At 42.2% G+C, this 13,835-nt stretch overlaps 1 protein-coding gene across 2 annotated transcripts in view; it reads left to right on the top strand.

Moving 5' to 3' along the window:
* The first annotated feature begins 8,675 nt into the window (after positions 1-8,675).
* Positions 8,676-13,835, top strand: part of LOC116975163 (juxtaposed with another zinc finger protein 1-like) — an 86,948-nt gene continuing 81,788 nt past the window's right edge. The window contains exon 1 of one of the 2 annotated variants that reach the window (XM_033023905.1): positions 8,676-9,042. In XM_033023905.1, coding sequence (XP_032879796.1) covers positions 8,928-9,042 — 115 coding nt within the window. In that variant the 5' untranslated portion in view covers positions 8,676-8,927. The remainder of the gene's footprint in view (positions 9,043-13,835) is intronic. The other variant, XM_033023906.1, reaches the window with a different exon arrangement.

Here is a 13,835-nt window from a genome sequence, read left to right as displayed (position 1 = left end):
TTGACGTCAGTGGTGGGTAAATTAATGGAAAGGATACTTAGAGATAATATATATAATCAACTGGATAAACAGCGTCTGATTAGGAACAGTCAACATGTATTTGTGCCTGGAAGGTCATGTTTGACTAATCTTCTTGAATTTTTTGAAGAGGGAAATTGATGAGGGTAAAGCGATGGATGTTGTCTATATGGACGTCAGTAAGGTCTTTGACAAGTTTCCACATGGAAGGTTGGTTATGAAGGTTCAATTGTTGGGTATTAATAGTGGAGTAGCAAGATGGATTCAGCAGTGGCTGAATGAGAGATACCAGAGAGTAATGGTGGATGACTGTTGGTCAGGTTGGAGGCCGGTGACTAGTGGGGTGCCTCAGGGATCTGTGTTGGGTCCACTGTTGTTTGTCATATACATCAATGATCTGGATGATGGTGTGGTAAATTGGATTAGTAAGTATGCAGATGATACTAATTGTTGTGTATTTGGATGTTTGGAGCAGACTTCAATAAGGCTCGAACATGGGAGTAATCTTACAAGCTTCTTTATTCCAGGACGCCACCTTGAGTCTCCCCGTGCACATGCGTACTTGCACAAGACATCACAAGACACTAATTACATATGCTAAATTGGATTAGTAAGTATGCAGATTATACTAATTGTTGTGTATTTGGATGCGTGGAGCAAACTTCAATAAGGCTCGAACACGGGAGTAATCTTACAAGCTTCTTTATTCCAGAACGCCATCTTGAGTCTCCCCGTGCACATGCGTACTTGCACAAGACATCACAAGACATTAATTACATATGCAAATTATCACATACCTAACACTCCTCCCCCTTTAACTTGGAGGCAGGTAACACCATTTCTATTACATACACCGCACTCCTCCCCTTTTAAGTCATTTTCACTTGTACGGTATATGCTCTTTTCCTTCATATCATTGTTTAATACATTGTTGCACAATGGTATTATTACTTAAATCAAATACATTACCCCTTGCTTTATGTGTTATCATTTTCTGGTTCATGTATTTGATTTGTTTTCCTCTTTGTAGGTGGGATCTGACCCATGGCTGCATTCATTTTTCATTTTCTAGCAGCTTCCTCTGTTGTTCAATTTCCATTCTCTGCTTATTGTTGTTTCATGAGATTCTGCAATGCATAACCCTTTGTCCATTGCTCAGTGAAGGAGGCTCCATGCTGGACTATACTAAAGTGTCCTAATCGCAATCGGTCCTGCATACTTTTGTCTTGACCGACAAGCATCTCTTCTTTAGACTTTTCTATGAGCAGCTTTCTACTCATAGTCACACATTTATTCAACTTTTCCTTGCGTCGTTCAAGCCTTTTCTGTTGTTCATCTACTCGTCTTCTTAAGTCACCTTTCTGGTTCTTTATCAAGAAGTAGGATCTATATTGTCTTTGCAATACAACACTGGCTTTCCTATATCGTTTAAGCCTTTTGTATAGTTTAAGCTTTTTCTGTTGTTCAGCTACTTGTCCACTTAAGTCACATCTCTGGTTCTTCATCAAGTAAGATCTATATTGTCTTTGCAATACAACACTGGCTTTGATCTGTGCTCTGCTTAGTTTTCTTGCTTCATAAGCAAGGTAATGAGTGCACTACAATTATTGTATATTTCAGTTTGAGGAAGTCTTTCCTATATCGTTTAAGCATTCTGTACCATTTCATCCTTTTCTGTTGTGCCTCTATTTGTCTTCTTAAGTCTTTCCAATATCAACTCCTACCGAGTACTGACTGCACTTTTACAGTAGCTCTCTTTTGCTTAACCCACTGCCTAACCACCATACTCTTGCAGGCAGCCTGAATGGTAATAGTTGCATCCCTCATTGACTGATATTGCACTAACTGGGAATGCCCTATTTTGCATGCTTTGTACCATCTCTGGATCGAAATGACTGCTTGACGCACAGCTCTGTAGCGTACCCTTGCTCGGTAACCATGGTGTACAGCTTGCAGAGTGACTACAGCCGCCTTTTGCATCAAGAAATGCTTTCTTGTAATACACATCCTTATGAATGACTTAATACGGCGTGCTGCCTTGATTTTCTCAACCAATACTCTGGCTTTGATCCCGCGGTATAAGGCCTGAATACAAACCACTGCTTTTCTCAAACTATTATAATGTCTCACTTGGACATTTCTTATCTGGCATGCTCTGTATCGTTGCTGTACCGCAATGGCAGACCAGCGCAGTTTCTTAAAATACTGTTGCTGTTTATGCATCCGATAATAAGTCTGTATGACCTTGGCAGATTTGTGCATGCACTGCAATTGCTTTCGAACAAGCATTCCTCGGTAGGCAGCCTGAAGCAGCACAACGCTGCTGCGTACCTTCATGTAAGTTTAGCGATCACTTTCCATTTGAAGGTGTGCCCTAAAATGGTTTTGTACCATTATAGCTGCCAATCTCATTGCCTGGTGTTGACGGCATACTCTGTGCATTCTAAATGCTGCTTGTATTACCGTGGCTGCCTTCTGTTTGTTCCGGTTCTCTCTCCGTACCTTCATACCCCTGAATGCAGCTTGATTAGCTAGGGTTGCCCTTTGGATGGAAATTTACCTTTGCCTTTGACTTTTGTCCCTTTGCACTTGACCTTGGTCCCTTTACACTTGACCTTTGTCCTTTTGCTCTTGACTTCTGTCCTTTTGCACTTGACCTTGGTCCCTTTGCACTTGACCTTTGTCCCTTTGCATTTGACCTTTGTCCTTTTGCACTTGACCTTTGTTCTTTTGCACGACCTTTGTCCGTTTGCACTTGACTTTGGTCCCTTTGCACTTGACCTTGGTCCCTTTGCACTTGACCTTTGTCCATTCGCACTTGACCTTTGTCCTTTTGCGCTTGACCTTTGTCCTTTTGCATTTGACTTTTGGCCCTTTGTCTTTCCCATCCTCGTCGCCAATTGTTGTGTATTTGGATGCTTGGAACAGACTTCAATAAGGCTCGAACACGGGAGTAATCTTACAAGCTTCTTTATTCCAGGACGCCACTTTGAGTCTCCCCGTGCACATGTATACTTGCACAAGACATCACAAGACACTAATTACATATGCTAATTATCACATACCTAACACTAAGATAGGTGGTGTTGTGGATAATGAAGTAGATTTTCAAAGTCTACCGAGAGATTTAGGCCATTTGGAAGAGTGGGCTGAAAGATGGCAGATGGAGTTTAATGCTGATAAGTGTGAGGTGCTACATCTTGGTAGGACAAATCAAAATAGGACGTACCTGGTAAATGGCAGCGAATTGAGGAATTCAGTAGAACAGAGGGATCTAGGAATAACTGTGCATAGTTCCCTGAAGGTGGAATCTCATGTAGATAGGGTGTTAAAGAAAGCTTTTGGTGTGCTGGCCTTTATAAATCAGAGCATTGAGTATTAAAGTTGGGATGTAATGTTAAAATTGTACAAGGCATTGGTGAGGCCAATTCTGGAATATGGTGTACAATTCTGGTCGCCACATTATAGGAAAGATGTCAACAAAATAGAGAGAGCACAGAGGAGATTTACTAGAATGTTGCTTGGGTTTCAGCACCTAAGTTACAGAGAAAGGTTGAACAAGATAGGTCTTTATTCTTAAGGTTAAGGACAAAGGTTAAGGGGGGACTTGATAGAGGTCTTTAAAATTATGAGAGGGATAGACAGAGTTGACGTGGATAAACTTTTTCCATTGAGAGTAGGGAAGATTCAAACACGAGGACATGATTTGAGAATTAAGGGACAAAGGTTTAGGGGTAACATGAGAGGGAACTTCATTACTCAGAGAGTGGTAGCTGTGTGGAATGAGCTTCCAGTGGAAGTGGTGGAGGCAGGTTCGATTTTATAATTTAAAAATAAATTGGATAGGTATATCAAGTATATCAAGTTATATCAAGGTTGAACAAGTTAGGGCTTTATTCTTTGGAGCGCAGAAGGTTGGGGGGGGACTTGATAGAGGTCTTTGGAATGGTGAGAGGGATGGACAGAGTTGACGTGGATAAGCTTTTCCCACAGAGTAGGGAAGATTCAGACAGGGGGACATGACATGAGAATTGGGGGAAAGAGGTTTGGGGGTAACATGAGGGGAAATTCTTTACTCAGAGAGTGGTGCCTGTGTGGAATGAGCTTCCAGTGAAGGTGGTGGAGGCAGGTTCGTTTTTATCATTTAAAAATAAATTGGATGGTTATATGGACGGGAAAGGAATGGAGGGTTATGGTCTGAACGCAGGTGTATGGGACTAGGGGAGAATACGTGTTCGGCACGGACTAGAAGGGTCGAGATGGCCTGTTTCCGTGCTGTAATTGTTATATGGTTATATGGTTATATATGGTAAATGGACAGGAAAGGAATGGGGGGTTATGGTCTGAGTGCAGGTAGATGGGACTAGGTGAGAGTAAGTGTTCGGCACGGACTAGAAGGGCCGAGATATCCTGTTTCCGTGCTCTAATTGTTATATGGTTAGATAGATAGATAGATAGATAGATAGATAGATAGATAGATAGATAGATAGATAGATAGATAGATAGATAGATAGATAGATGGCTGAGGTAAAAAGATTGCAAAAAAATAATTTGAACATGTAATGCCTTCTTTAATTTCATGAACACTCCAAAGTGCTTCATGGTTAAATATTTTTCTAAGATTAGATACTGTATTAGTGAGATGCATCAATTACTTTGCATTCAATTTGATTCAATAGAAATAACTAATTAGTTTCATTTCTGATGAAATGTCTTTGACCCAAGACATTGACTCCTGTTTCTCTCCCCGCAGATGGTGCCCGTTCTGTTTAGTATTTCCAGTTTTATTTCAGTTCCAGCTATGTTATTTGAGGAATGAATTTGAACCAGGATATTGGAACAATTTCCCATTGTTTGATTGGGTGAATGTCCTCGTTATGTGTTATATTGCTCAATTATTTTAAAATCCCCTAACTCTCTGACATACTGGTCATATGAAGGTTTACTTCTGCTTGTATCATATGAAGATTCTGTTCGTTGAAGGGTATATCTCTACTTCTATGTGAGATACCAGCATTTATTGTCTGTATCTAATTGCTAATGAGAGGCTGTATGGACTTGAACAACTGCATTTGGTATGGATAATAAAGTTAGGAAATACATTTTATTATTTAGTCCCAGCAAATCTGAAGGAACAGTAATATATTTCCAAACTAAGATGGTGCATAACTTCCAGGGGAACTTACAGGCAGTGGTTTAGTTTAGTTTAGTTTAGAGATTCAGTGCGGAAACAGGCCCTTTCGGCCCACCAGGTCTGCACCGACCAGTGATCCCCACACATTAACCCGATCCTATACCCATGAGGGACAATTTTTACATTTACCAAGCCAATTAACCTACATACCTGTACGTCTTTGGAATGTGGGAGGAAACCGAAGATCTTGGAGAAAACCCATTCAGGTCACAGGGAAAATGTACCAACTTCGTACAGACAGCACCCATAGTCAGGATCGAACCCGGGTCTCCGGCGCTGCATTCGCTGTAAGGCAGAAACTCTACCGCTGCGCCACTGTGCAATATTTTATTATACTTGCTGTGCTTATCCCTTTAGATTTGAGGGATACAGTTAAAGAGGCCTTTGTGATCTTGTTGCTGCTACACACTACTCTCATAGTGCAATGGTGCTGAAGGGTGTTAATATTAAAATAGGAAGAATGGATGTGAAATTAAGTGAGCTGCATAGTTCTTGACTGATGTCAGGCTTCTTGAGTGTGCTAGTGCCACACTTATCCAGGCAAGTGAAGAGTTTTCCAAAACATACCTAATATGGTTTTATAGATATGGAAAAGCTTGGTGAATCAGAGATGACTCACTTGTTGCAGGAAATCTAAACTCAGACCTGCTCTTGCAGGTTCTGAATGTATGTCATTGGTCCAATGAGCTCTTCGAGCAATGCCATCAATCTTGAGAGATTGATGGCATTGGAGTTGACAATAGTAATCTCACTGAACATGAAGAGTAGGTGACTAGACTCTCGCTTGTTGGAGATGGTCATTACATTTAAATGTCACAAATGTTACTTATCAAACACTAAACGTTATCAAATGACTAAATGTTAACAGAAAATGTTAGAAAGTGCTGGAGAGTGGATTAACGGGGCATTATTTAACTGAATTTACTGTTTTTCTATGACTAGGCCAATACCTGGACAATTTTGGATGTTGTTGGGTAGATGGGACTAACATACAGATCAGATAGGTCGTTAAAAAGTCAGATCATGCTTGAGGGGTTGAATGACATGTTCAGAAACTTCAGCCAAAATAACTGAATTTAATGACACTCTCTGATTAATGGTTAAATCATACAGCAGTATGGTAACAAAGAAAAAAATCTTTTTTTTGTAAGTGTTGGATGATTTTCATTTCTTTTCTATTAATTCTGCAGACACCTTATACTTACTTTGGATTGAAAATATTCACTTTGATTCCTGAGATGAATGAATTGTCCTAAAAGAAGGTTAAGCAGGTTGGGATGGTACTCTTTGGAGAATGATCGTATTGAAAAATACACGTTTCTGAAGGAGCTTCATAGAACCAGGGGCCACAGTTTAAGAATAAGGGGTAAACCATTTAGAACGGAGATGAGGAAACACCTTTTCGCACAGAGAGTTGTGAGTCTGTGGAATTCTCTGCCTCAGAGGGAGGTGGAGGCCGTTTCTCTGGATACTTTCAAGAGAGAACTAGATAGGGCTCTTGAAGATAGCAGTCAGGGGATATGGGGAGAAGGCAGGAACGGGGTACTGATTGTGGATGATCAGCCATGATCACATTGAATGGCGGTGCTGGCTCGAAGGGCCGAATGGCTTACTCCTGCATCGATTGTCTATTGTCTAATACTTCCTAAGAGGATGGGGGAATTGTGGGTACTTATTTTCAGGATAAAGAGGCATCTAAGATGGAGACAAGGAGGAAGTTATTTTCTCAGCGGATCTCAAATCGTAATAAATCTCCAAACCAGTGAGGGATATGGGCCAAACAAAGGCAAATGGGACTAGCTTGGACATACATTTTGGTTGGCAAGGGCAAGTTGGTCCACAGGGGCTGTTTCTATGCTGTAAAACCCAAGATGTGGAGGATGAATCATTAAGTATACTTAACACTGAGATGTATAGACTTTTGGTCAGCAGGAGAGTTGAGGATTACATGGAAAATGTGGATAGGTGAAGCTGAAGGCAAGGTCGTGTCATTATTGGGTGGCAGAGCAGATTCAGCTAATCATTTAGTTTACCCCTGCTCGTTTTTGTTATGTTAGCTCACCATAAGTCTCCAAGCAAAGTTCAAAATATTGCTATCTTTTCATATTGCACTCACACCACCAATGCTGAAAAAGAGTGCAATTACTTTATTTCATGCCTTACTATTGAAAAGATTTATTCGTACAAACCTATTCAACCTGACTCAAATGGGAACAATTAAAGCAGGAGTTTCAGGCATTTGACCGAGAGATTTTTAAAATGTTTTTAAATAAATAAGTTTATACTTTTTCTACGTCTTTTCTCTCTCTGTTGGTTCTCATTCTACACAAAATTTTACTTTTATTTATTCTCTTTCCATCTGTCATTCAATTTTTCTTCAATCCTTAAATTTTATTGGTCAAGGTAAACCATCAATTCTATTTGATCTTGCCATGCTGTTACCATTCATACATATTGTGAGCTCAGGGGTAAGTGGTAGAAGCCCCATATAAATGAGATATGCAGCAAGGTGCTACAATATAACAAATTGTGTGCTAATTGTAGAAAGACTCAAAGAACTGGAGTATTTGTTTAAGAAAGAACTACAGATGCTAGAAAAATTAAAGGTAGACAAAAAGTGATCGGCAAGTCTGTGCTTGGTCTCACCAATGTAAAGAAGTTACATCGAAAGTCGAAGGTAGACACAAATGCTGGAGTAACTCAGCAGGTCAAGCAGCATCTCTGCAGAACATTGATAGGTGATGTTTCAGCTGGGACCCTTCATCAGACTGATTCTATGTTGTCCTATCCATGTTCTCCAGAGATGCTGCCTGACAGGCTGAGTTACTCCAGTATTTTGTGTCTTTCTTTGGTATAAACCAGCATCTGCAGCTTTTTGTTATTACATATGTACTAATTATGTTAATTCTGCTCCAAGACTTGAAGCTCAGTATTGCATAAATGACCATAGTATGATACTAAGTATCCCCCTTCAATGTTTCTTCTCTGGGATCCAACTGTACAGGGACTATACTTCAGATGGGTCGACTCAATTCCACCCAGTCATGCAGTCAGAGAATTGCCAGTCTCTTCCCATCTGACCAGAAGTTATTAGCTCCTCAATGTCTTGAAGAATAATGTGAATATCTGATTTTTTTAAAATGATCCATTGGGTGAGCTTCTATTGTGTAATGGAAATTAAAAAAATCTACCTAACTCGCATGTTACTCCAACGCTTTGTGTTTTACTCAAGATTCCAGCATCTGCAGTTCCTTGTGTTTCCAAGTGTCGTTGGTCACAAGATACCTCCTCTCCTGTCTTTCCAGTGTGCTGCTCGCTGTGCAGCAGGGTTCCCGCTGCATCATCACCCCTGGGGTCACTGGCGCTCAAAGATACTAGAGCAGAGTATCTTTGCCGGCGCTCTCGACGACCCCCTCTCCTCTATAGCCAGCGCACGTGCTTATTTTTTGTCACGTGAGCTGCGAGCGGCAGTTGGTGGCAGTATCTTTAGTTGGTGGTACCGGCGCGAGGTGACCATGAAGGTGCGGGAGTGAGGGGCGGGCGCGCGTGCGTGCACGCGAGGGGGTTGGGGGAGAGAGTGATTCAGTGCGCGCGCTCGCTCACTCACTCACTCGCTGGCGTTCGCGCGAACCCGCCCGGGCCGGCGGCCTGGCAGCCGCGGAGCAGAGCGGCGGTCGGCGTGAGCGGGGGCCGCAGCGCCCAGGCGCGCCATATCATGACAGCGTTAGCCGCCGCCTCCTTCTTCTCCAACATCTGCAATTTCGGCGGATGCGGCCTCGCCTTCAACACCTTGGCAGAGCTCATCGAGCACATCGAAGACATCCACATAGGTAGGTGGGAAAGCGACGCTGGTTGGCACTGCATCCTGCACTTGAGCTGTCAGAGCGGAGCGGCCGAGGCCTGGCCTGGCCTGTGATGGACTTGCTCCCGGGAGGCTGAGCTCACTCCAGTGACACTTCATGCCTGGTTACATGTACCGACAAAAGCTGCAGCTGTCAGCGGGTAGCGCAGGGAGGGAACATTGTCTCTGGGTGGCCTCAGGGCGCGGAAGTGAAAAATACGCTATAGTGGGGGGGAAAACTGTCTCTGCCTATTCTCTGTACAGTATCTCAAAGCGTGATACCTTTCTCACTTGATGCAGGGCAATAGTAGGAGTGGAAGTAAGATGATGCTTTTTAGGAAGGGGCCAGGGCAATGGGTATACTCAGAAAATGTGTTAAACGTCCAGTTTGTTAACGTTCCCTTTCCTCGTAAATTGCTAGTGTGATTATTGCACATATATATTATAAAACACCAGGTTAGATTTTCTCGCTTCTTTAAATGGTTGTATTTAGTAGCGACTGCAGTATTGTTTTGATAAATTGAGATTTCCGTTACGTCTTATTTTTAGAACTATGACAAAATAAGTGTTTTCATGTTATTCAAATGGATTTGTTTAATGCAAAAATAGTTGTTAATTTTGCTGGTATATTTAAGAATGTACCATTCTTATCTGAAATTTGTTTGATATATTTTAAAGTTTGAGCATGCATCTTATTTTTAATCTGCTTCTTGCCTTAATGTCACTTCAACATCAAAAGGTTATTCAGACACTTTGCCATGGGTATCTGTAAAACGATGATGAACTAGGTGTAGACAGTGATGTGATCAATGCGTTTTGTAAAGAAAGACTAATTAATCCTTCTGCGTTCTTTGATGACCTGATGAATATCTTTACAGGATGAATAAAGATTTTGAAAATGTTTATTCCTGGGCTTCCTTTGAAAGTTCTTGAACAATTATCTTTGTGGTGGTGTAAGAGTGCCATTTCTTGTGGACTGAAGCTTCTTTCCAGTTGGTCAATACAGAAGTTTCTTGCCAGTTTGTCAATTTATCTTCTGGATTTTTCAAAAGTAGTATTTGTTACTTCGATAAAAAGTGTGATAATTTGTACAGACTGCATAGTATGTTAATTTTCAACTACAAAGTACTTCAGCTGTTTGGTTACAATGTTACCTGCAATCTGGTGTTGGATTCTTTCAGCTCAGGATGAATGAATATGTCCTTTGCTGTTAAGGTACAGTGTACAATGAGATGTTTAGTTTCTTTTTAACTTGGGTGCAACCCTAGAGCACAGTTTGAAGTTAAATTGTAAACTAATTTAGAATTGCAGAGCCCACACTGACTATCATTACCCATTCACACTAATTCTAGATTAATCAAATTTATTCTCCACACATCCATTTCAATTTCTTCCAGATTCTAGCATTCCCCAACACACAAGTAGCAATTTAGAACGGCCAATCAACCTACCAATCAGCAGGTGTTTGGGACACTCAAAGGGAGAAGGACTCCATACAGAGAGCACCCCTAGTCAGATTGAACTGGTGTCTCTGGCATACAGGCACGGAAATCGCTATCAAAATATGGGGGGGGACAGGGGGACACACAATTTTTTGGCGGCCGCGCGCGTGCACACACACACGCGCACACACACACGCGCATACACGCACACACGCACGCGCGCGGCTTCGGAGGCTCAATCCAGCGCTAAATGCAGCTCAACTCTGCCCGGCTTGCCGGGTTAACCTACAGCCCTGCCTGGACTGAAGGGGCACCAGCGCTGCTTCTCCGCGCTGGCTGTACACCTGGGCCATATTTCCCGCAAGTCCAGGCAGGGCTGTAGGTTGACCTGGCGGGACAGGCAGAGTTGAGCTGGGTTTAGCGCTGCTTCTCTGCGCTGGCTTTGGGCCTGGGGGTACAGCTCCCGTCTGACTCCCGACGTCTCTGGCCACCACCGGGGGTGGGGGGGGAGCACTCGAGTGGGGGCGGGACACGCCGGAGAGCTGGGATTGATCCTGGCTGCGGATGAGGCGCAGGTCTGTGCCGAGAGTGTTTAGGCATTCTCCCTCCTCCAATCACCGCGCTGAATTATCATGTCCCGCCCCCATTGCCTGCTGACCTACGTCTCTCTCGTCCAATCGGCGCCCTCGATCAGCAGTCCCACCCCCACTGTCTCGCGGAAAGCGGAGATTTCACCGGGTTTTAAAATACGAATTACAAAAAATGGGGGGGGGGGAGAGACTGTCCCCCACCTCTCAAAACGGGGGGGGGGGGGGACGTGTCCCACCTGTCCCCCCCGGGATTTCCACCCCTGTAATAAGTGTGGCTGTATCTTTAACAGCTGTACAACTGAGCTGCCTGTAAAATTAACAGTTGAATATGGTAAGTTTGCACTGGTATGGTCCTTTCAGAAGCTAGAAAGAGGGGGATGGCGATATGTCCATCTTTAACCACCAGAACTCACAGAGGGTTCAACAATATTAGTTTATAGTGCAAGCAACATTAATCAATTTCCTTTGCTCTGTCTTTTCTAAACCTATCATTCTGCTGAAACATCTGCCTCCCTTGTGGTTGAATAGCCTTTCATTGCAACTCTTTATCAATATTTACGGTACTGGAGAGAGACACAAAAAGCTGGAGTAACTTGGCGGGTAAACTTGACTTGACATCCATGGAGGAAAGAAATAGGTGATGTTTTGGGTTGAGACCCTTCAGACCTGAACTGTAGTCACTGTCAGTGAAGGAATGGATATTTGGAGTGATGAATGTACGTTCATTTACGATCAAGTATGTTACTTTGTCCTACCTAGATGGTGTGTAGTTTCTTGGAGGTTTTGGAGGCAAGTGAAAAGTATGCCATCACATTCCTGATGTGTGCCATGTAGTTGGTGGAATTACTTTGGGGTATCAGGAGATGAGCCCAGTTTATGTAGCTGAGCTTATCAATGGTCACCTCTAGAATGTTCATTGTGGTGAGTCGGCTAATGTAATTGAGTGTCAAGTGTAATTGGTTGGTTTCTCTTGTTAAAGATAATTTGCCTTTTGGTGGTATGAATGTTTCTTGAAATGTTGTTAATGGAACTTCACATTGTTCAATCATCATGAATGCCAACCTTTTGGTCGAAGCTCATTGGTAAAGCACCTGCAGATGATTGGGCCCAGAGCACTGCCCTGAGCAGCTCCTGCAGTGTTGTTCTGAGGTTGGGATGGTTGACCTTCCAAAAACAATAGCAGTATTATTTTCTATGAAGTACGACTTCATATAGAAACATAGAAAATAGGTGCAGGAGTATGCCATTCGGCCCTATGATCATGGCTGATGATCCAAAATCAGTACCCCATTCCGGCATTTTCCCCATATCCCTTGATTCCCTTAGCTCTAAGAGCTAAATTTAACTCTCTCTTGAAAACATCCAGTGAATTGGCCTCCACTGCCTTCTGTGGCAGAGAATTCCACAGATTCACAACTCTCTGGGTGAAAATGTTTATCCTCATCTCAGCCATAAATGGCCTACCCCTTATTCTTAAACTGTGACCCCTGGTTCTGGACTTCCCCCAACATTGGGAACATTTTTCCTGCATTTACCAATCCTCTAATAATTTTATATGTTTCTATAAGATCCCTTCTCATCCTTCTATGAGAGTGATTTGTCTTTGTTGCTCATTGACTTCAGTTTTACCTAGCAAAAACCAAGCTAGGCATCGGTGAACAGTTTATGATTAAGTAAGTGCCGCTTGATATCATTGTGGGTGACGCCCTCCATAAATTAGCTGGTTAAAACTAGACTGATTGCATTGCAATTAGCTACATTTTGTGAACAGAAGTTAATGGGCCATTTTTCACATTGCCAAGTTGTTGCAAGTGTTGTAAGTGTATTGGAAGATGTTGACTAGAGGCATGACTAATTCTGGGCTATATTGTCTGGCTCCATGGGTTTTGCTGTGTTCAATGCCCTCAGCTGTTTCTTGATGCCCATATGAATTACATTTTCTAAACACATGATTCTGTGATGGTGGGGATCTTGAGGGGGAATCATCCACATGGCTGCTCTGGTTGCATTTGGTAGGAGAACGATTGGAAAAAATCTTTTTTTTTTCCATGATGAGGGACAGGATTAACATACGGAAAGGAAGGGATTAATCAAACATTATTAGGGTTATGGACTTGGTTCCCAGGATCTCTCTGTACATCAATGTTGTTAAGGGCCTCGCCATTAACTCTTCCGCTGCATTCATCCTCCCAAAATACTAACTTCACAATGCTCAGATTACACTACAACTGCCATTTCTCCACCCATATCCGTAAGTAATTTACATCCCCCTGTATCCTTTGACGGCCTTCCTCGCTGTCCGCATCTCCTCCAAGTTTGGTGTTGCCTGCAAACTTACTCACCAACGTTGTGTCTAATGTGCCAGGAAAGCTGCCACAGGTAAGAATTTTATTGTTCCGGTTCATATGACAAATAAACACTCTTGATTCTTGGAATAGAACATTGCCTTACATTTTGAAGTGAGAATATTATGAAGTTATCATCGCTTAAGATTAAAAAGTAAATTAATAAGCACCTTTTGCATGCACTCTTTCGTTGTGGAAATATGCAGAAATCAGCAAGTTAATGTTTTGAGTTGTCCTGCTATTTAAGAAATTGGAAAATGCTGCAATCATACCAAAAGTCTGCATTTATATTTAAGATATATGGTAGATAATGGCAAGGAGCGTCAGAAATTTTTTTGTTCTATTTTCTTTAAACAACATGGTAAGTGTGTAACCTAAAATAACTTTTACAAATGTGATATTAAA

Source organism: Amblyraja radiata, chromosome 7, assembly GCF_010909765.2.
Source record: "Amblyraja radiata isolate CabotCenter1 chromosome 7, sAmbRad1.1.pri, whole genome shotgun sequence".
Classification (NCBI taxonomy): Eukaryota; Metazoa; Chordata; class Chondrichthyes; order Rajiformes; family Rajidae; genus Amblyraja; species Amblyraja radiata.
The sequence above is the reverse complement of the archived record's forward strand: the minus strand, read 5'-3'. Positions and strand labels throughout refer to the sequence as shown.